We start from the raw sequence: 25,148 nt of genomic DNA, 5'->3' as shown, positions 1-25,148 counted from the left end.
CACTCCACTCACTGAGATGTTCACCCTTGAAGGTAAGCACATTTTCTGCCTCATTGGACAAACTCTGTGGTATCATTAGATCTGGAGAGCGAATGAACTCTTTCCTTCTTTCACCCTCTATCCATCTAGATGAAGAAGGAATAGCTGAAACCGTAGGACAGGAAGAAGAACGCCAACTAGCAAACCTGCTGGAGAATGAAGAAATCCAGCTATACATTCTTTCATCCATTCTCTGGTGTAGTTCGATCTATAATGATTCTAGTGCTGCTCAGTGCCTCAATGTTCTGCTCTTCAATGTCTTTCAATGCTTTCCCGACTGCTGAGTGTACCAACGGCGAAGGAGGACAAGGTGACCTTGACATCAAGTAATAGGTATTTGGTAGCAGTTCATATCCTTATTCTATTAGCCATGTTACTACAGTATGTGTCATATATACATAATCCTTAGGATTGTGTCTGGGGACCTCTCTTGAGTTTTCTAAACTTGCTCTTCAGTGTGCACTTGAGCTTTGCTCTATCAATAGGGACTAACCGTGTGCAGACTTGTCTACGATTGCTCATTTGACTGATGCTTTTATCCAAATTGACTTACAACTGGGGCAGGATAGAATTGAGGCTGGATCAAACTGAGTCAGGAGAGAGTTGAGGTTCTTGCTCAAAGAACCAACCATGGCAATGCAACATTGGTCAGTAATCCAAAGCATCGGCAAGCTGTAATGAAGGAATCAAGGAAACATGAAATAACGAAAGTCAGCAGTGCAAATACAATGAAGAAGGTTCTGTTTTCTAAAATCTGTCCCTCTCCCTGGTAGAGCAGTCACCCAGGATTTGTCCCGTTGGTTTGCAGCTCTGTGCAGTAACCCATGTTCAACAGGATCAACGTCTAGGACACCAGTAGACCAGTAATTTAAGGGTCTTGCTCAGGATCCCAGTCATGGTGTAGGATATTCCAGGGGCACCACTGACTCCCAAGGAACCAGCATCCTCCTATTAACCCCTACCCAGTCTTAACGTTTTTGGTTTGAGACTAGTACCACAGTCTACCCTGTACTCACACTCAAAACAAATGAATCCTCATCAACCTTCAAAACCTCAAGCAGGTCAAACAGCAGTGGGTAGCTCCTGATGCCACAGTATCTCAATCTATGATTTCTTTATAATTAGGTTGACATTGGACTTGTGGTCCACAATATAGTGTATGAGGTATAAATAACTGATGATTTTAAAGTGGCTGTGGCCAAACTTGGTTCATGTCACTTGGCTCATCTATATAACTGTAGTCAAACTGATATGCTAGAATCCTTAAAACAAAACACTAGTCATTAATATAGGTTATCCGGTGGCTCTAGTCTTCTATCACTTTCTTAAAATCAGCATTGATAGCTTCCTAGATTCTGATTGTTCTCATGAACAGCGTTGTGTTTAGCTCGACTTGACGGACTATAAAACTGGGACAATACCAACAGTTTCTCTGTGTTTTGTTTTATTTCTCCAACAGTGCAGCACTTCGAGCCGCTTCGGATTCTTGCTGTATCCTGTGGCATGCCATTAAATCAGATTTTGACCAATTTAAAATCTAAAAAAAGTACAAATTCATGCACAAAATGTTCAGGATAGTCAATTTTCTCTTCTTATAAGTATGTACATAATGTAATTTGTCACACCCAGAAGAATGGTGACACAAACAACCCAAGCTGTGCTGTTCCTCTTTTTAGTTATTATTTTGCATGTGGTTTCTTTTCTTATTATTTGCAATTGTTTAAAACCCGTCTAACCTACTCGTAATACCTTCGTAAAGGACCGACAGATGTAGGAAAGACAGCTGAATATCAGAAGCAGTAAAATTGCAACAGAGGCGAGCTAATTTTTGCACAATTCATTTCAAAATATATTTACACCTTTTTACAACAAGCTTTAAAACGGCGGTTTAGTACAAGGTAGAAAATGACACCTGGCTCTTTTTCTTAAACCAGATAATCATCTTGTATTCCAGTCAGTCCCATCTCTCAGTGTGGACCGATATGGTTTGTCATTCGGCTCACGCGTTCTCAGGTGACGTATACGCTACTGAAATCTAAAATCTGAAGCCTGCACAGTGTTAATCCCTGTATACATATTCTCCATATCTCTCTTTTCTTCTCTCTCTCTCTCCATTTTTTCAGTCTGGTCTGGCCCGTGTCCAGCATCTCTCCTGCGTTCTCCTTGCTGGACCACTCATGAGGCACAGAGGAGTGTTATTTTTCTTTCTTTCTTTCTTTTTTTCTTTCTTTCTCTGGTCATCTCTTGTGTTATCATCCCCCTCTGGATGGCTATCTCACTCCCTGTACTAGGTATATCAGTGTGTTCCAGTCTGTCACACACACACGCAGGTCAACAAAAGAGCTCCATCGGCCCATTGATGAGAGGCGGAGCCCTGGGGTGGGCTGGTGGGTTAAAATGGGGTATTTCATTTTTATTTAAGGTTAAAGAGGCAAATACCACCATCGCTGCTGTATAGGAAATGCCTTAAAGGGGGTCTAAAGATACATTTCTTTCTGACAAACGACTATCAGGCTGTGTGATGCAAGTGATTAGATGAAGCTCTGAAAGCTGTGGTGTTTATTTTTTCGCATTTTCCTTCCAATCTTCTTGTAAGTACTTGCATTAATGGCTTATAAGAATTAAAAGACATTTTGCTGCAGAAAGCATGAACATGAGCATGAATATGAATTCATGTCACCTAAATCAATAAAAAAAAATCGTTGCATTATTATTAAGCAATAAAAGTTTATTAATAATAATAATTACAATTAATATAATGTTATCGCAATTTATGGCACACAAATATTACTTTTTTTATGCTATTTAGTGAAAAATCGCTTATTTTAAAGGATCCATGTGTCTTCAATTTAATACACACTAGACTTGCTCACTGCATCAGGTGTAACGTAATTACAAAAAGCAGCAACTACTTTTTTCATATATGGAAAAAAAAAAAAAAAGCACGAGTGAACAATAAAGTACACCGACACGCATTTTGACACGCATTTATTCCGAGCTATTTTTCTACGTCAACGTCGCCCGCCGTTTGCCGGCCAAAGAGATAAGGAAGCAATTCAATAGACTTCCATTAGGCGAGTAAACGCAGAACATGGGATTTTAAACATTTGGATGCTGCCTTTGATCACATAAATATGATGAAAATGTAATAATGTCGCACGAGAGAAACTAGTTCTGACAGCTGTAGTGCCAATAATCCCATTTAAGACACTGATTGATGAACGAGTTGATACACTTCTTCATTTCAAATGTGAAATAAATGAAACTGAGCGCAGTAAAACGCAAAAACATTAACATATTCATATAATATGTTGGAGGATGAGAGCTGAGGGATGGAAAGAGATCGCCTCTTCCACTAACACACGCATGCTTGAGTTTTTACTCACCGCATGCCACAGACAAAAGGTGACACAGTGGAAGATCCACATGGTGAACTAATTTTTTTTTTCCACTCTCTCACTCTCGCCCTCCCTGTCTCGCTTGACCGCCTCTCTCTCACACACACACACACACACACACACACACACACACACACACACACACACACACACACACACACACACTCCTCTTTTATTACATATAATCCCCCGCCTTTCCCCTCAGTCTCCATGTCTCCCTTTGTCTCTCTGTTAAACATCTCTTCTTGTATTTGTCTCTGTATTTCTGCAATCAAGATTGTGGCCATACTTGGACTGTTCTCTCTCGCTCTTGCTCTCTCAACATGAATTGGCTTTTCTTTGATAGATAAATGAGCCTATTATGCCCAATTGAATCAATTCATTAGCGGTAATGGATCATTTCTGCCTGTTTCCACTTAAACAGAGACTGTGAGAGAGAGACAGCAAGAGTGAGAGAGAAAAGAGAGAGAGAGAGAGAGAGAGAGAAAGAGAGAGAGAGAGAAAGAGAGAGAAAGAAAGAAAGAAAGAAAGAAAGAAAGAAAGAAAGAAAGAAAGAAAGAAAGAAAGAAAGAAAAAAAGAAGAGAGACAAAGTGAGAGGGAGGGAAAACGAGAGAGTGAGAGAAAGGCAGGGGAGACAGTTGATATTCTTCCTTCATATACAGTATAAGAAGGCTGCAGTCTAGACTTAACATCACATGACGTTGAACGGTACATGTAGAAACACACAAATGGACACACACACACGGACACACACACACGGACACACACACAAGCAGGCTGTGATTCAATTTAGCCTGGAAGCACAGTAGGTCTGTGATAGACACAGAAGCGCGCCTGCAAGAGAGGAGTGGTGTGTGTGTGTGTGTGTGTGTGTGTGTGTGTGTGTGTGTGTGTGTGTGTGTGTGTGTGTGTGTAAGGGTGTGAGGAGCCAAATTGAAAGTTAGTGTGCAAAGTGAATTATTGTTGGCTCCGTTAAGCCTCACTGGCTAGGAGGTGTGTGTGTGTGTGTGTGTGTGTGTGTGTGTGTGTGTGTGTGTGTGTGTGTGTGTGTGTGTGTGTGTGTGTGTGTGTGTGTGAGAGAGAGAGAGAGAGAGAGAGAGAGAGAGAGAGAGAGAGAGAGAGAGAGAGAGAGAGAGAGAGAGAGAGAGAGAGAGATGATAGTCTGCTGTATTCTGGAAGAGAAATATTGGAAGGGCCAGGAGAAACACCTACAAAGACACACACACACACACACAAGCCTCAATCCTTCCCCAGCTCCTGCATCTCAAACCCAATTCAGCATGATGATTATGAGTATCAGCTCCTGTCCTCGTGTTTGCTCTTTTATCCACTGAGCTGAAAGAACACTCTCTCAACCCACAGGTGACGGTCCACAACACTAAGCACGATTTCACCCAAAGATTCAATCTAATTTCTATTCAAATTAAAAGAAAGTGCTGGCATCAGCAGAACCGCTACATACGGCTTTCTATCACAAACTGCCAGCTAAAAGTTTGGACTAAACTCCTCATTTTTCACAATGTATGTCGTTTTTTTTTTCAGTTATGCAAGAATTATACAATTATACAAACTACACCTCCAGAATTATTGGCACCCTTGTTATAAATGCATAATATACTGTACGTCTTTGTAACATGATCGGATTTGGCTTACTTTTACAGTACAATGCAAATATCGAAACTTTTAATGGAAATAAGTTGATCTTGTTTTAAAGCAATCACACAAACATGGTAAGTTTTTTTAGGAACAACTGCTAAATACACCCATTTATGTTAATCACTCAAACTCAATCTTCCTGTTTCACCGGGGTTGAAGTGTGAGAATAAATTTCTTAATCATTCAGCAACAAGAGAAAGATTAGAGATTACAGTATTAAAGTGTGTTGATCTTCATACATTAAGCAATGGATATTAAATATAGCAGCATGCCAGAAAATGTCCATATCCACTGTCAGGACAATAATTAGGAGCTGAAGCTGTAAAGACCTACCAGGAACAGGATGCAAGTATTTTACCCCTGCACACAGTGAGGAGAACTGACAGAGAGGCAAAACATTTCTCCAGGGATCATGGTTGGAGTTTGTTTTTTTTTTTGCTGAGGGTCACAGAGTCTCCAATTAGACTCCGCCATCGTGCCAACTATCTGGAAGGCATACTAGAAGAAAGACTTGTCTTTCATTTAACCACAAATATAAAAGCTGGTCAAATAGACAATACTGGAAATTTAACCAGAACTGGGTTCTATGGTCAGATGAGGCAAAAAATAGAGCCTTCTGGCAACAAAAATGGTGAGTTTGGTGTTAAAAAATAGATGATTATAAAGAAAAGAACCTAATCCCCACTGCTAAGGATGATGGAGTGTGTATCTGTGAAGTTGTATAGCTGTTCTTTCTCCAAAGATCCTGGGGACCTTGTTAGGTAGGATACATGACATTTTAAACTCCATGAAGTACCAAGAGACTTTAAAATGAAAGACTGCCTCAGCCAAGAAGTTACAACTGGTTCATGGTTGGATCTTCCAGCACGACATGAAGATCAAACAACATGTTCAAATACACAGTTTAAGAAGTACAGATGCAAGCTTTTGAACATCAGGGTCTCCTGAAGTAAACACTAGTGAAACCCCTTAGCAGGAGGAAGTAGGAGAGAGTCTGTACTGTGGAGTGCTGAGAGTTTTTTTCTTTATTCTCACACACAGTACTGTCACACTGCCTAGGACGTTGCACACAGTACTAAATGCAGGGGTGATGATAATGTGGTTGAAAAATACACTTTATTTTGTCTATGATGTCATAAAATGGACTGGTCTGGTGTCCTATGCAGTTTTTATTCCTGTCATGTGTCCAATTTTTGGTGGTATATTTTCCAAATCTACATACAACCGAGAGCAGGATAGAGTGTTACTAAATATGAATGAATAAACAAAGATTAAGTTAATCATAAACTGGTCATGTGGTTATTAATACTATAAATGGAACAGGGCAATGTCTTGAGAACCCTCTACAGAATTACCTCTCTTTACACAAACAAAGTGGTGGTGATAGAGAAAAAGCACAAAGCCTGGTCAAGGCATCCTTACCGCTGCCTGAGGACAATAGGTCCCCACTGATAGATGCCCGCTGGTGTGCCCGATAGAAAAGATGGCTTCACACCAAATCCGCTACTACGGTGACAAAGCACGCTAAGAATAATGAGGCGGGTATTTCCGTGTCTGACTGTAGCAGCTACGGAAACAAAGACTAGCCAGCATGACTGTTTCCTGTCTATTACATCAGCACTGATGGACTGTACGGCTGAGAAACAGGCCGAGGGCCAGTGGCAGGATGAAATGCTTGTCGGGTAATTGGGCTGACATCATGGTAAATTATCATATCATATCTTATCATATAAGAGGTGCTGGAGAATAAATAAGAGAGGGAGACAACGAACGGCAAAAAAACCAAGCATTAGTTTCACAGACTTCACCGATTTGTTGTATGGGAGTGAAGAAAGCACTTAATGTTCATTTTCATATCGAGGCCACCAGAGCTGTTCAATTAGCTCCATTATCATCCACATTCACGCTTAAAATGTCAGAAAGCTAAAATTCTGATCTTACCAAAAGGCCGCTATGGAAATATCTATTATCTTCATCAGTACTGAATTTTAATGTCAGTGAAAGCTGGTATATATGACAGTGTGTGCGTTTGAAAGAGAGAGAGAGAGAGAGAGAGAGAGAGAGAGAGAGAGAGAGAGAGAGAGAGAGAGAGAGAGAGAGAGAGAGAGATGGGGAGAAAGAGAGAGATAGAGAGAGATGCCGCAGTACACACAGTGTGCTCTAATGACAGAGTAGAAGACTAAGCGACCACACCTCCTCAATATCACACACACACACACACACACACACACACACACACACACACACACACACACACACACACACACACACACACACACACACACACACACACACACACCTTCCACGACTTTCTGTATGTTCCCTCTTCCTCTACGTGAGTCTTCAGGCGATGACGAGTGGGTGGAATAGCAAAGCTGTGAGACATTCTGGTCAGGTTACACAGAGAAAGAGAGAGAGTGAGAAAAAGACAGACATAGAGAAGACAGGAACAAACTCCCTCCACTTCCATAGACACTAAGCAGAGACTCAACACACAGTTCAGCATTTTTTAAAGGCTCGTCGACAGCCGGGGCTCACACAAACAAGAGCAACTCGACACTGAATCAGCTTCTAATTAAGGAGATCTGCTAATAAGCAAATTTACTTACAAACTACGAGTCAAAATGTAAATTCTGTAAGAGGCTGAGCCGAAGACAAACAAGGTTAAACCGAGGCTGCTCCACCAACTGTGTACAATTTATAGATTAAAATACTATTACTGAATAAAGCACCACAGTTTTCTATCTTTATATCTTTCAATATATTCCACTGAACTCCGAATAACACATGAGCAAAAATGAAAAATATCTAGGGCTTTAGCTAGGCAAATTTTTTTTCCTACCCATTTACACAAAGCACTACCCCTAAAACTTACGGTGGTTCGACTAAAGCTAGCATGATAACTACGGTTACCGTTAGCAATGACCGTGATGTTTATACGACTATATAAACATGTAACATCTCCTCCTAATGATTTATGAGAATGTGGAATAAAACCGGGGCGGGTCTATTTAATGACGGCCAAGAGTGCATGCTAATCCAAAACGCAAACAAATATTCCAGACCACAAGAGACTTCTACACTGTTTTTTTTCCAGGTTTGTAAAACAAATGGATTATACGATCATTTTTATTAGATTTACATAATTTTCCACATTATTTATACTAGTAAAAAAATGAAAAACACTGAATAGTTCACCTTTAACTGAAAAGATCAATTGAGTAGAAAGATTACCTCAGAAGCTGTAGCTAAAAGCTTACTAAGCTAATCCTGAATGGTAGAAGCTACATAATAAGTAACATTTTTTTCCTCAGGACATATTTTGTTCCCCCTCAAAGAACCATTTTTCCCCTCATAGGACCATTTTTTCCCCTCACCGGACCATTTTTCCACCTCACAAAACATTTTTTTCTCTTCTTTTTGCAGCTGCTATGTTTGTAACAAACAAACAAAAACAAGATTTCATCAGTGAAACGAGATCCAAAAGTTTACACAGCATCTGTGTAACAGATTATAAAAGCTTCATCCACCGCACTCGTTCACACGATCTAATTTTATTATTAAACTGATTAATACTGGATTATATATAAACATATAAACACAGTTAGCATTTTAACCTCATAAAATGTAAGCATCAGATAAAGTTTGATGATAAAGAAAAACCCCCAAAGTTAGTTTTTCTTTCTTTTTTTTTAAACTGGTTATCTTTTGTATTAGCAAATAACAAATAAAATGCTAGTTAATTTATACACTTAACAGAGCTCCAGAGAGGAAAATACCTCTATATTAAGCAAATATATTAGCAACAAGTGTCCATCTTAACCTCTTTCTTTCCCTTACTCACACACATGGTCACACAGAATCCTAAGTAAACACAATCTAAGCACAGCAGATACTTGGTGCTGATAGATCTCCTGTTTGCTCACTTGCTCTGTGTCAATGTCTGAAGCACAGAAGCACTTCAAAATGACACACACACATACACACTCACAAACAGGACAGGGACCAGTGAGCATGTATAAGAGGCAAATCCAGTCAGAGTCTGAATGTGTCGCCCACACACACACACACAAACACACTTGAGAAAGACAAAAGTCGGTCTCCATCCTGGTTGTTTGTGTGTGTACATTCAGAATCTGACTGGATTTGCCTCTGATACACACTCACTAGTCCACATCCTGGTTGTGTGTGTGTTTTCTGAACATGTGCGCACACACACACGAATAAGATTAATAAACATTGCTCTCATTTCTGAACATTTTATAAACTTTTCTTTCTAAAAACATTTCTAAGAACCCTGGTGTTTTCCCTTCTCTGTGCGTTTCTTTTTGCCAGATGAGAACTCAAACACGTTCGACTGCAGACCAAAACAACCAGCGCAAGATCATCTGAGCGAGGCGTTCTCAGTCTGCTTCCAAGCTAACTGTAGCACAGCTAGGAAGCAATCTGATTTTGAGTTAGCTCAACTTTTACACAGTTTTTTTCGATGTGAGCTGGTAAACGTACAGAAGCAAAGTGAGCCGAAGGACAGGGTGTTGTGGATATTTGGACTGAGAAACTAAAGAGGGAAACTTGTTTTACTAAATAAAAAAGTGTTGCAGTGATGTTTCAACATTAGGTAAAGATTTTCAAAGAAATGGGAAAAAACCCCAACCCCAACCCCATAACAACTAACAACCAAAACAATAACAACAACCACGACAACAACAAGAACAACCACAACAACCATAATAATAACAACAAGCGTAACAATAAGCACAACAACAACAATATCCAACAATAACCTCAACCACGGTGGCAACAACCATTACAATAACCATAGCGACAACGACAACAATCACAACAACCACCACACAGAAGTAGTGGATACAACAGATTCTACAAAAGATGCCCCTTTCCCACCGAGGCAGATTGAGTGCTGGTTCGGAGCCTAATTTGAACCAGTTCTTTCTTTTTTCGACAGCCAAAGCACCGGCTCTGAACCAGGTAAAGTGGTTCTTAAGTAGCACCAAAACGTTGCTGGTCTAGACTTAAGAACTTGCATTAGGGGCTGTGGGCGGGGCTGTAGGCAGGGCTATTGTTAGCGCATTTGATAATGTACCTTAAGTATACTAATGTTTAATACACTTTTACTTTACCGCAATATGATCAATTATCAGCACACATGATAGTAGGTAGCTACATGCTAAGGCTACATTTTTTCTGTGTTAATGATAAAATAATGTTATGTACTTTCTCGATTACAACCTCTGTTTATACAGTTTACACGGAGCTGCACGTACACGTAGGTTCACAAAGCCATGAGCATTAACAGTAAAGCAACATCCGCCATTGTCGATGTGTTTGCCGCTGCTGCGCTAACATTGCTGGGAAACGTGACATGTATATAGTGACATCAGACTCGGCTCTGTGACGGCTCTCTAACCGATGGAAAGGCAAACCGGTTCTTAGAAGGTTATTAGCTGATAAACAAACAGCATTGTGGGTAATGTAGGAAACCTTAAACCAACATGTTGACGGAAACATGAGCTAAAAGTTTACAGAGTCTGGCTCCTCTCAAGGTTTCTTCCTCATATTGTATTCTTCCTAAAGGTTAATCCTCGCTTGCGTCGCCTCTGGCTTGCTCATTAGAGATAAATATAAATTAACATTTAGCATTTTATTATACAATTATTCAAATAATGTGTAAATAATAAAAGCATTATACAAATAAAATAAAAAGGAATTGAATTGAAATGACATGTTATTCAGGATGGCGTTGTTACCGCACTGGATTGGTTTCCATATACTAACTAGACCCTACTGATGGAAGCGATGAAGATGTATAAAGTGTGTTGCTTTTATTCTAACATGAAGGCAACACACGTCCTCTGCATCCATGAGTTCCTACTTTGCTAAATAATCTAGATCTACAGATCTTCCAAGTGGTGGCGTGGATACTTGAAGGAATTATTTCCACGTACGAGAGTGTGCTCTTTAAACTCCGGCAGAATTGTGAAATCTCAGAACAATAACTCCAAGACGGAGCTGATGTTGCGCTCCAGTTTGTGCTCTGTGTTTTTTTGTTGTAGGTGGAAACATGAGTGGCACTGCTCACTCATACTCAAACTCGCACTCGCTCACTGTGCTGTGGATCAGGTAGCAGAGTTGCTTGGATTATGCTCTTTTAAGAAGGGATTAACCATGTTGCAGCGTTCAGGGCAAATTGCCCCAAGAAGACATCTCGGGCTATGAAAAAAAAAAAAAAAAGTTAAATTCTGCACCTAATCCTCCTCAAAGCTTCTTAACTCATCGCCCTCACACACACACACACACACACACACACACACACACACACACACACACACACGCGCACTCCTATTTGCTTGTCAGTGAGTGTTTTGAAAGCGAGCGTCTCTAAGACAATTCATCCACCTCCTTAAACCCCCCACCCCCGCTCTGTTTTTCCCCTTTTCCTGAGGTACACTGGTTGCTCTGTAATGTCGTGAGTGTTTGACAGTTTTATATATATAATTCCACAATACATATTCCTCCACGCAGATAGAGAGATGTGACGCCGCAGTGTGACACCGACACTCTCTTAAGTCAAAGTGTCAGCACAGAGAACAAAGTGACAAGTGTGTGTGAGGACGTGTTTATGAGTGTGTACTGTCAGCTAGTCGCTCGAGCCTCAGGGTTCAAGTGGTGACAGCACAGAAAGCAGGAGAAGCTCATATGGACTGTGTGTGTGTGTGTGTGTGTGTGTGTGTGTGTGTGTGTGTGTGTGTGTTGTTACTACGCCTCAGCCATATGGAGAGGGGCAGCTGTGTTTTTGTTGGGAGGAGGTGAGGACCCAGGTGTTGGATGTACATGTGTTGGGGGTGGACAGGAATGTAGCGGAGAATGTAGGAGGAGAGAAGAAAGAGAAAGAAAACAACAAGAGCACACGAACACAGAGCCATCAGTTGAGCAAAGCAAAAGCATTTTAACCCGGAAGAAAATGTCCAGGAAACGTCAGACAGAACAGCGGAGGCTGCAAATACACAATACGTGTGGATGAGTGCGCGTTTTGGTTCTGATGGTGTCTCGACCCCGGTTTGATCCAGAGCTCGATTTAGTCTTTGAGAGGAGATTGTGTGTGTGTATGTGTGTGTATGTGTTTGTGTGTGTATTTCCTCCAGATTCTCCGGTTACGTCCCAGTAGTCCCACTCAGTTTTGTCAGTGTTTCTTCTAGAACTGGGCAACATGATAAAATAATACAGTTTTAAGCAATGGAACAGTGGCAGCTTGGCAGTGTTGTGGCTTGAACCCCAAACTTCTTATCAGTAACCCAAACCCAGAGCATTAACCATTAAACCTTGTAGAGAAAATGTACTACTATTGCATTACTATAGAATCAACATCGGAGTATTCATGATTGAAGCTGCCAGCATACTGTTCCCAACAACACAGCTGAAAATATTATTACTCTCCTGGTGGAATAGCAAGTTTTCCGGTTTTAATCCTGATATTTATCCTTTTTTGCCAGAACACTGATGCTCGATTCGACCGGCGGAACAAAAAAAACGACTTATCAGACACCTTCGATCGGTAGAAACAAGTGAATTAGTTTATGTCTGATCTAAAATGAGTCAGGACGCTGTTGGCTTTCAGTGTGAGACGTTTCCACCTCTGTTGTGATAACCTTACACAGAATTTCAGTAGCTGAAGATGAATTTTAGACGCTTATGAACAACCGCTTGGGGCTTGAAAATGGGTTTGATATCACCATTTACTTTGTAGATAGATACATCTGTGTGGGGAAATTTTTTTTTAGAAAAATGTATAACTCAATTTTGAACACAAAACACAAATTTGAAAACGCAATATTTTTTTTGGAGTTTAGTCTCAAACAGGGAAAAAATATCAAGGTCACACAAGTCCATCATGTATCCCAGAAATGTGTACCTTTGAGAACTGCGATATATATTGTCTTATCAGCCACCCCAGTTACTTGTGTGTCTCATGTACACAATAGGTCAGAGTAGTTAACATCATATGAGGACATTTTATGGACAAATCACCGTCTCAACCTTCATGTTCCATTCGAAATGTAATATTTTCGGAAAATATTTGACTCACGTCGTGCTCTTCTGCCTTCTGCTCTATGACAGTCTGATACACATGGGTGAAAGATCTGTCATTTAAACTGCTCAGGCTAAGAAATAGTTCGATTAATGTAGGAATTTCATAAAAATAATAATAATAATGATGATGATAATAATATTGATGACAATAATAGCACCAGAAACCATGATGTATCTCATTTGTTCTCAAAAATTTGAATTAAATGTCTGAATGAAGTCATCAATATACGTGTCCGTGCCCGTGCTGAAAGGCAGAGGCGATGAGAGAAAGCAGACAAAAACATGTACAGATCCTTTCCTCTGCCCTCCGTTCCGTTACAGCTCCACAGACATCAAAACAAAGACTGTAGCTCATCTGTTATGTGTTCTCTACCAGCTCTCTAACTCCTGAGGCGCACACACACACACACACACACACACACACTTCCCTGTCTTGCGGCTGCCATTTATTTAGGCAGCAAGGTGCTGTGGGCCATGGTATCTATGGCAACACAGAGGGGCTGAGGGTGCCAAAGTTTCTCTCTCTCTCTCTCTCTCTCTCTCTCGCTCCCTTGTTCGTGAGGCATCTCCTCACTGGAAGTGGAAAGGGAAAGAGAGAGAGAGAGAGAGAGAGAGAGAGAGAGAGAGAGAGAGAGATCATTCTTATTCTGTGGTGTGGCTCGACATCGGCTTCATAGCCGTCTGCCAGTAACAGCAACCTGGTCCCCGCATACTAAACACACCCGTGTCATCCAAGCCTGGCCCTACACACACACACACACACACACACACAAAATTACACCCTTGACACAGGAGTGCATGCCAGTTATAGGACTGCAAAATGGACACGCACATATTGAGTGCGATCCAGTCCAGGCCAGTGTTTCTTAGTATGCGAGATTGGACTGATGAGATAAACACACAAGCCAGGCAGACACCCTCTGCAACCTTCTCTTTCCTGGGTACCATATGTCTCCATGTGTACATGCGCGAACGCGCGCACACACACACACACTTCCCTTTTTCCATCTACATTCCCTACTCTGCCATGATCCACATGGTCTCTCCATCTGTCAGTGTTAGTGTAGACAAAGAAGAGTGTGTGGTAACACACACACACACACAAACACACACACACACACACACACACCCTGGCCAACAGGCTGCACGAGGACCAGCGCTGCACCATGCAGCCGCTCTTACTGTGCACGCTGGTTGTCCTGCGTCTGTAACGCTTGAAATTTGTTGTGTTTATGTACAAAAAAAACAAAAAAACTTGGAGCTGATGATTTGTCCAAAAGGCACACATCCCTCCATCTGAGACACTAGGCACATATGTCAAAATGTGACTGTCTATTGCAAAGTAAGCATCTGTTCCATCCAGAATCATTGTATAACAATATTGTATAACAGCTTGCATTCATGTACAGTGAAATTCAATTATATGAACAATGAATTTAACTTGAATAGTTGTAGGCCATGCCTCCTTCACCAGGACTGACGGATACAGAGCTCACGCTTCTGTCACGTCGACTAACAGACACATTAAAGCGAAATTTACACATACAGTAATTATCGCTCCAGGCCGCGTCATTGTACTATGAACTTCTGTATCTACTACTGGTTGCCATAGTAATAACACATCAATTGAACATTTAACATTTATTAGTCAGCAGTGTATATCTGCATCATATCATACGAGATGGAGAAGGAGAAGTGACGTCTACTGTCTTCACTCCCATTGACACCGAGACTCTCCATATTTACATAAAGGTCAACTGTTGCGTTACAGGACACGCCCACATCTAGTCCCCAATGCTCCCTATCTCTTATATTGCCATAAGCTCACAAGCTCTCGTTGATAACGAATGATCTCCGGTTGCCGCATGTGTGAACGTAGCATAAGCAGGTGTAATACAGCAAAGCAGAGACGTCTCCTCCGTCTTGACCGGAAATCACTACGGAGACTTATGCTTATCGCTAAAAATGATCAAGAATCACTGATGTCACAGAAACTAGCAGCCATGTGCCACTAATCGCTTCAAGCTCTAATAACTAATCATTAATAATTAAATAGCCATTAAATAATCACATTATTAAATCATATGTAATAGTCTAACTGTAGCTCAGGCACCAAAGAGTCGACAAACAGGATTCTGAAGCTTGTGGCCAGAAAAGTGTAAGAAAAAGAGAGGCATGCCATGGGCCGATGTGGTAGACAGAGTGGAGTCAGTAGGCAACTAAGGGGCTTTTTACACATGGTCACTTCATGCATTTTCAGTGATCAGATAGCTATCTGATGGTAAAAAGACCAGGTCTAAATGCCCTCAGAAACTTTTTCGAGACGGATATGAATCTGATGGTTCAAACCACTTCAGGAGGTGGTCTGGGACACATTTCAGATGAAACCGGACAGGTGTAAATGCATGTGGTTGTTCAAGCCACATACGTTAACGCTATACTCCTCCCAAATGGAAGTACGTCACTCGCAGGTGATCTTTCACCCAGGTGTCTCGTTGGGCCTTAAAATGCACTGCTGCCGCCAGCGAAAATGCAGCAAACAGTAAATGCTGGTTTTTGTAGCATAACCGTCGTAACAAGTTTTTTCATCTTCTTTTTGATTGCATTCTGAAAAGCGCATACACCAAAGCGTGTTCCAGTTCAATTACCCCAGAAATGAGGTAAAATATCTTTGCATTTTTGGCGGGAGTAGAAAGATCGGATCGATATCTGATTCGCCGAGACGCGTTTATGTGGCCTAATGTAAATGGGACAGTTTTAACAAATCAGATAGCTATCGGATCAGAGAAAACACATGAAGTGACCTGGTGTAAAAAGGCCCAAAGAGTGTTGGAAAATGATTAACTGCTTCTTTAACATGTCACCTGTCAATCACATCACATGGTTACTGGAAGAGATAGAACTTCATGGTGTGATAACAGTATACACCAAACCCGTACTATAAACTTTGGCCCACGCTATATTTTTGCCTGAAAAGTCCCAGATTTTGGTGTGTTGCTTCTTTTAAAGAAGTCTGTGGAAATACTCATCATGTTTCATTATACTTCCTCATCATGGTAGTGACCAGAGAAGCCAACACTCAGTAGGCAAGAACAAAACCCGAATTCTTAGAAAAAAATAAATAAAAATAGAGGTGAGGCGAGACGACTGTTTTCTCTTCATCTGCGTGCAAAGCAATGGTAAGAAAACAGCAAGTCTGGTATGAAGCTATTAAATCATAAACAGCTTCTTCATTTTCCAAAGCCAAAGCGATTGAGAAAAAGAACAGCCTCCAGCCACTTGGGTTTCTAATCGTCTCATACGACGATCCATGAGTATCATGACTTCACAGGTCAAAGTTCACGTATCTAGGCACAAAACAAAAGCAACTGCTGGCAGAATAAATGTGAAATCTTTCATGTCTCCCTTCTGAGAACTGGTTTTCCTTTGCAATGACCATTGATTTGTCTGAAAAAAGCCAAAAATAAAAAATAAAATGTAGCACTGCTTCCTGTTTGCTGCAGGTTGTTGAAAATCATAAACGTGCTGGTTAAACCATAAATATTGGCACCCTTGTGACACTTCGTCCCACTTGTATCGCATCTTTACGGTAACAATATAGACGGTGGTGTAATACTTAAATACAGGAAAAAGTTTGTGTTGTTTTTTTTTTTAGCACAAATTTACACAAAAATATACACGATCTGAGACAGTACAGCCATTAGAATACACTGAGTAACATGGACACGCTTAACAGTTCAGCAGTACAGAAGCTTGCAGCGCTTCACATTAACACATCTGGTAAACATGAGACCGGCTATAATCCAGGCGTAAAGCTGAGCAGCTGAGGGTTAAGGGCCTTCCCTCAAGGATGGCTCTAGAGCAGTCCCAGGATTTCAACTCACAACCTTCTGCTCACTAGTGAACAACTCTAACCCCAGAGCTTTAGTACACCTTGGAAAAAGAAGAACTCCTTATTTTTACTCAGAGTGGATTAGAGACCCTTAGTAAACAAACGCCCATGCAACCTCTACAGTGGAAGTATAAAAACGCTCAGTGCAACAACAGTCTTTCATCATTCGGAGGGCTTATATAAGGCTATGTCAACAAAATTCTGGGAGAGAATTGACCAGAAGCCCCGTGTGAACAGATAAGGGGAAAATAATATTAGGGAGAAAAAAAAAACACTGTCAATTAGGAACTGTGTACGGATGTAAACCGACAGAGAAGAGCGTCGTGTTGCTCAATTCTGAAACATCAGGAAGTGTTGAAAATAAAGAGCTGTAAACCAGACGTGGACAAATGACCTGGACATTCTTGTTGTGGGAGTGATTTCCGGTTAGGGCAAAAAATGCTCGAGATTACAATCTAGCTTGTGCTCCTTGGTCATTTCAACAGCTCGAGTGCTCAGAGGAAGTAAGCAAATATTTGATTTGTCATGTTCCCGGAAAAGGGGCTTGACCTTGCGATGAACATACATGATACATTCTTGAATATAATTAAAGGAACAAAAAAAAAAAAAAGAAAGAAAGAAAAAAAATGCCAATGAAGAGCGTCTAGCATCTCTGTTATGACTCTTATGGTGAAGAGTAAAGTAATATCATGGCCTTCACACCATAGTGTTTTTGTTCATTCACTCAGCTTGATCATAGATAGCACAACCTGGCCTAGAGAACAGCATTGCTCATTCCTCCATTGTCACTGTAACTGATTACTTACTTCCCCTGATAGTGGGCAATTTGTTTAAACCCTTGTATGGTGTTCGGGTCTATGGGACCCATATTCATAAACATCAATAGATTTGAAAAACTTTGCTACTTGATTAGATTTGATTTTCCTTTATTTTTAATTGTTTTTTTTATTACATTTTATTAAAAAACAACAAACGAGTAGCACCTTCATTAAAAAAATGTGATGTAATAAAGGTAAAGGGCAAATATTAACCATATATGCTTGTAATTGGGATGAAGTAAACATCTGTCGAGTATTTTAACATAACATTTTTGATTGTGTTGAATTAAAAACCCCAAAATTCAGCGGGTCCACCAGACCCACCAACACTGGCTGAGTAACAAAAATACGAAGACCATAAAAGGGTTAAAAAATTGTTTATTAAACCAAATATAATCATAAATTAGGCGTGTGTAAAATAGCGTTGACATACCAGGTCCTTAATGGATGGTGGTGGCTCAAAACTTTAAAGATTTGGCTTTTTGATTGGAAAGTTTGGGTTTAAGCCCCAGCACTGCCAAGCTGCAAATGTTGATCCCTGGAGCATAATCCTTAACCCTCTCTGCTCCAGGGACACTGTACCATGACATGACCCTGGGCTCAGACCCCAAGCTGCGATATGCGAAGAAAAGAATTTCACTGTGCTCTAATTAATGATGCCATTTCTTATGGGTTTTACGGGTGTAGACTAAACCAGGCCACATGATCAGGGTATTACTTTAACATCGCTAACTGAAAGCAAAATGAGTCCACGTGGCCAGATCATTATGTTTATACGTCATGAAAGTGAAATGTAGCAGAAGTTGCTGCTAGCTATTCATTTCTACAGTAGTTTCAGGACAGTAAATAAACCAACAAGTTATCGCCTTACTCATTTCTTATATAGAATACAGCTAAATCTAAGCCCTTGTTTTGTAAGTGAAGACATTCCAGGCATGGAAGGATAGCTGTTATCTAGTGTTTATCTGTTCGGCAAGCACCGACAAGTAAAGATGCGTCAGAGAAAGATATTTTGTTGTTCTTTTCCAAAGTCAGACAATGTAGACTATAACGATTTGTACAAAACTACAAAATACTGATTAACAAATGATGTACGAATGATGTAACATGCAGCTCAACAAATCAGGGCTTGTATTAAACAATACATAATCTGATATGCCTCAAGCTACAACACTTTTTTGATTCATTAACGTTATTTCTCCTTCAATACACACACACAGACACACACACAGTGGGCTTTGTTACGGTAGGCAGAGTAATGGTCGGTGGTGGTTTTGTCTGGTGTCAGTGTTGTCGAGATACACAGCAGAAATGTGCAGCCCACTGTGGCTGCTCCTCCCTGCATCCCTCCCTCCCTCCTTCCAACAAGCCTCTCCAAAGGATCTGAGAGCGGCTCAAATCAACCTAGCACATGTGTCTGTGTGTGAGTGTGTGTGTGTGTGTGTGTGTTTGTGTGTGTTCGTGTGTCTGTATGCATGAGGAGGAGGGAGAGAGGAGGGAGGAGTGAAAAAGATGGAGAAAAAGCAATATCTCTTCTTCCTGTGGATAAAGAGACAGGGGGAGGGGAGAGGACGAGAGCAGCTGGGTGGTCTTTTCCTCTCCATCTCTTTCTCAAGATCGTCGCACTTGAGGTAGATTCCTCTCTAGACACATCATGCAGGAACTGAGCAGAAAAGAAAGAACGAACGAAAGAAAGAACATACACAGGGCACTAGATACAGATGTTTTATAACAATGTGTCTTTTTCCATCTCTCTCTCTCTCTCTCTCTCTCTCTCTCTCTCTCACACACACACACACACACACACGCGCGTGCGCGCGCAACAGGCCACCTAAATGGATTTAACTGCTCATTTAAGTTCGTCCCAACCAATCACATCCTGCCCCTCCCCCACACCATCTATTTAACTCAAGCCCCTGTACTTCATTGACTAACACACAAACTCACACGTGCACATACAAACACACACACACACACACACACACACACACAGCGTGCATACACACACTGCTCGTCCCCCCACCGTCGCCTTTGATCGCTAGCGAATAAATCAGTCACCAAGGCGATATGCAAAATGCAGAGGAGTGACAATTAAAGCCTGACTAACGAGCTTTTAAGGAGCGGGCTGAAGTTTCATAATCACACGCTAATAAGATTATGCAAACTCTGCCATTCTGCCACCCATATGAAAACATAGCAGACACTCATAGATCTGTCTCCCTGTGTGTGTGTGTGTGTGTGTGTGTGTATGTAAGAGAGAGAGAGAGAGAGAGAGAGAGAGAGAGAGAGAGAGAGAGAGAGAGAGAGAGAGAGAGAGAGAGAGAGAGAGTAAGCTACAGTCTGTGGGTGGGTGGATATTTGCCATATGTTTTTGAATATCAGATTATTGATATGTGTGCTTATTTAGATTGTATGACTTTTTAATGTGTGTGTTGTAGAGTTTTAAACACTTTATCTTGGGTGTAATTAACACTGCTTTCCATTAGCATTGAAGCATCAGCTATTCAGTGATCATTTAGACAAACATGCTGCCTGACACACAACCAGACAGAACAAACATACTGCTAAAGCATCCGGTCTGTGCTACTAAAACTCTTCAGGATCACTTTCACTAAAAAGAAAGAAAGAAAGAAGGAAAGAAGGAAAGAAAGAGAATGTAAGCTTTTCCCATACCACCTAAAGAAACGCAAAGTTGTCTAGCTATAACTTCTCATTCTACAAATACACTACAGAAGATACTGTTTGATGTAATCTATCACTAGTGAATCATAAACTTCACTGTTTAAACAATGCTGCAATATTTTCAGTTGCAGGAACACTAATGTGTGTGTAACGTTCATTTTCACCTAGCTATAAGCTTTTGTAAGCACATAATTATCACATTTTTAGCACACTGCAGTTATCTCGTTTCTACTAGGAATCTATACAACTCGCTACTAAGTATTATGATGTTTGCTCTTAGCTGGATAAATGCCCATGCTTATCATGAGACAAAAGCTTCACGCTAAGTTTTGTGAAAACCAGTTGTATATACAAGCTTTGATTTTTGCTAAAGGACACACAAAGGAACATACTAAACCAGTCTCTTTTCCAGTTAAGAGATAACAAATATCACAGGGCGTAATTGCTTGGCCAAATGAGAGCAAAAATGCTTTTTTCTTTGTCTTGCCTCATTCCAATTTTCTCTTCTCCCTTCTCCCTATAGATCTTTTACCTGCCTCCATGCACTTCCTACAATCCATTTAGCTCGCTCACTCATGATCTGTTTTCATTCCGCATTTTCCCTCTCTTTTCTCTTCTTTTTATTCCTTCAGTCTTTCGGTCCCTCACTCTCTGACTCTTTTATACTTCTGCCGCATTTTCCTCCGAGTGCTGCAAAGGACCAACCATCATAAATCTGTCTCTTTATTGCAGGAAGGGGGGGGGGGGGATGGGAAAGAGGGAGGGAGAAAGAGAGTAAAGGAAAAGAAGTGAGAGATGGAGGAGAGAAAGAAACTGGGTGGAGGGATGTCTAATCACTGAGCATGAGACATAGAGCCTGATGTACGAATAAAGAGGGGAGGCGAATGTGGTGAGGGAAACGAGGAGGACTCACAAGGAGGGTTGAGGGGGATGGAAGTAACTGGGGACATCATTAACGAGCATAATTTACAGGTCACTTGCAAGCATGTCTTTCTGAAAGAAAAAAATATCAAACACGCATATGCACCATTCCACTGCACATTTTGAAAAGTCCACTTAATATGCAACCACAACAGACAAAGAGAAATTGCCAGGAAAACTTGTTAGACCGAGTGTCTGCGTAATCACTTCTACTAAATTTCAACCCTATCGTTAGATGTCGATCGTTGGTGTTTAAAATCTTCCCGCCTACAAACATGACATTTGAATGTTCAGTAATAGAAACATGGAGATTCTGTCATCCCTATGTCAGTCGATGTGCAGAGGCTTTCGTCTGCGATAGATGAAGCAAGGGTAAGGAGGTTTTGGCAGCCACGGGGACCAGGGGGGCTGCCGCATAGACATTAATATATTAGACAGTGTCGATTTCCTATCCGAGTGCTAGCTGTTGCTGGGGCAACGGCCACCATTACTGGGCCGATGCACAAAACGGACATAAAATATTACATTATAGGTGAGCGAGGTTTTTGAATGGAATTATGGGCAAGATGAAGTCCAGTTTGTCTCTGGGGAAAATAGTCAAAGATGTGCTGGAGTCTCGAGGTGCCGTCTTGACTCGATCTCCTTCAAGCACATTTATGGGAAAAGGCAAAAACAAAATGGAGGGCAAGATCAAACAATTCCAGCACCCTGAATGAAATAAAAAAAATTGTACCCAACTAGACATTTACAGAACCTACCACAGGTTGATCAGATTCTGGACCGTGTGGACCCAGTGCCCTGAAGAGAAGGTTTAACCGCATCCAAAGCACTAAATCCGATGCTTTGCCCATTTATTAAATTCTTAATAATAATAAGAAAATGTACCCCACTAGACAGTTACAGAAAATACCACAGGTTGATCAAATCCTGGACCACAGGGACCCAGTGCCATGAAGAGGAGGCCTAACATCATCCAACACAGCTAATCTAAACCATTTTGTAATTGTTAGATACTCTTCATTATACGGATCATTATGGTGAATAAGAATAAAGCAGTGGATCTCCAGAACCAACCGATTTGAACGCTATTCTTTTTAAGACCAGACCTTACTTTTAAAACTAGACATACTTAAGCCTTAACTAAGGTTAAGATTGTCGCATTAGCTTGTCCAAGATAACAGAGCATAACACAAACAGAACATAACCGAGCGTCTTACCTGTGCATGTTGCTGCATCGCACTGTATGGCAAACCCTGGCCAAGCACCTTCTGCTTCATCATCATCATCCTCTTCTGCTCTTCAGTCAGATGTGCTGTCTGCCCGGGCATGGGACCTTGAGAAGGGGGTGGCCCGCCACCCTGTCCTCCTGTCCCCTGCATATAGGGCATCATTGGATTTTTGACCTGATTGGCCATTGGGGGAGTCATTCGCTGACTCATGTGGTCAACGCCGCTGAAATGACTTAATGGTTTGGTGTTGTTATAAGACGGCTGCCCAGGATGCCTCGAACAAGCAGCTATGTTGGCAGATTGTTGCTGCTGCTGTTGCTGGTTCATAATGTTCATATGGTTTTGTGGGAGGTAGTTGTTCATGGCGGGTTTGGGCACCATTGAATTAGTGGCATTGAAGCCTTGTGGGTACATCATGGGGCTATTTGGTTTATCAGGGTTGAAGGGACCACCATAAGGGCTTGTTGGTGCTCCGGCAGGGGACCAGCTAGCTGCCTGTGACTGCTGTTTCTGCTGAATGAGCTTGGCACGTTGCTGTTGTTGTGCTGCCATCTGCTTTAGCTGTTCAGCCGGTGAGAGTTCAGTGGTTGGTGGAACAGGAACCGGGACTGGTCCACTTGCTCCTCCTGTTCCAGGACCTACTGGTGCTACCGTTGTTGACCCTGGGGGACCCACGCCAGGACCAGGATTCATCATAAATCCATTCCCGGGTCTGGAGGTCTGCGTCTGGGCCTGTGTGGGAGTTTGGGGAGAACGAGCAATGCAGCTAGCAGGAGACCCAGATGCCATAGCAACTGCAGGAGACTGCTGCAAGGGTTGTTGGGGTGGAGTGCCGTTTGCTGCAGTGGCAAACGGTGGTCCAGAAGAAGCTGGGCGAACCTGAGGAGAGCCCATCTGTCCGCCTTGGGTCTGTGGTGGATTGTTGGGTGCTGTGGCAACCGGAGGAGGTACAGGTTCTTGCAGATTCTGTGTTTGCTCTGTTGTGGGCCGGGTGAAATCACTAACCTCCTTCTTCTCCTCAAAATCTTCACTGAAGAGATCATGCATGTCGTCTTCTGGAACAGTGTTCACTAGATCATCAATCAACTCCTGCCACTCTTGATCATTCAAGTTAATGTCAGAGAACAACTTGTTCTGATTCGACAGTGAGGTGTCTGAAGATTCGATCCCTGTTGCGTCGTCTAGAGGCTCTTGTTTCATGTCCTTTAGAAGGCTAAAACCATCGTCCAGATCCAAAGATCCGTTGAGTTTAATGTCCGGCATGCCGCCATTCTTACCCAGTTCCTCTGTTCGTCCTGTAATGTGGTTTGTACCAGCATTACCATTACCAATTGCGTTGTTAGACGTCGTGTTGTTGCCTGAAGGTAACGTGGGCTTGATGTCCATTTGGTGTAATGGAGAGATTGGGGGTACACTGTTGGGCAAAGTGCCCAGAGAATCCAGTCCACTGTTACCTTCCTTACGCAGCCTCTTTGTAGTTGGAGAGTAGCTTCCATCACAGATCCCATTCTGGTCACCATTTAAAGGTGATCTGCACTGAGCACTGTCCAATTTTCTTTTGACTGTCTCCTGAAGCTGAGAAAGAAAGAGAGAGTAAAATGATTAGCTTTCCTTACACTAAGTCGAGATGAATATTAGGTCTGGTACTGAGCCATTACGTTCTTAAAATATGTACCACCTGTCAAAATTGGACACACCAGAATGGACACTCACAGGTCTGTATTCAATTTATTGTCACACAAATTTTGATAAATGGCTTAGAATTGAACATTACTTTTTAAATAACAAGTTAGGGTTAGGGTTAACCCTGTCATATGTACATTAAACACACATATTTAGTTAAGAAGTTGCTGTTACTTATAAAGCAGTGAAGCTCTGTCCTTATTTTGGAACTTCCTCTTTGGTAAAGTGCCTCAAAAAAGCGAATGCGGAAAGCTGTATCAGAAATACTGCGAGAAGAACTGAACATCTTAAAATAGGTTTGATTTGTTTAACATGTTTCTTGCTTACTGAACAATTTTAGATGTTCTTTTACACTGTAAAGAATAGAAATTCGCAAAAATAAAGACAACCTTTCTAGCAGTTGGTGTTAGCAAAATATCTCTCATTATGGGGAAATTAAAATCGCTAATAAGAGGAGAGATAATGTTTCTAAACTGAGCGGAGGTTCGTATTTAATTTCTAATTTACCCTGACATTCGTCAGATGAGGCCATACTCTCTGCTTTATATAAACTGTATACAATTCCTCCTGTTCCGGGAGCTATGAGTCCTATAATCTTTGCAGATGCTTGTGTTTAAAGTGAGGCCTTTTGAGAGGTAATTACACTCTCATTCAAAGCAGTTAACCGCTCGAAGCTTTATGGTGAGCTCTTGCTAAATGGAACTTCTCTTTTGGCAGTACATC

At 41.4% G+C, this 25,148-nt stretch overlaps 1 protein-coding gene across 1 annotated transcript in view; it reads right to left on the bottom strand.

The window, feature by feature from the left end:
• maml3 (mastermind-like transcriptional coactivator 3) overlaps positions 1 to 25,148 on the bottom strand; it is a 159,311-nt gene that overhangs the window by 42,022 nt on the left and 92,141 nt on the right. Inside the window, exon 2 of the mRNA XM_027145981.2 lies at positions 22,731 to 24,317. Within this exon, the coding sequence (XP_027001782.1) occupies positions 22,731 to 24,317 (1,587 nt within the window). The remainder of the gene's footprint in view (positions 1 to 22,730; positions 24,318 to 25,148) is intronic.

Source organism: Tachysurus fulvidraco, chromosome 4 (genome assembly GCF_022655615.1).
Source record: "Tachysurus fulvidraco isolate hzauxx_2018 chromosome 4, HZAU_PFXX_2.0, whole genome shotgun sequence".
In the NCBI taxonomy this organism is placed as follows: Eukaryota; Metazoa; Chordata; class Actinopteri; order Siluriformes; family Bagridae; genus Tachysurus; species Tachysurus fulvidraco.
This window is presented reverse-complemented; position numbering and strand designations above follow the sequence as displayed.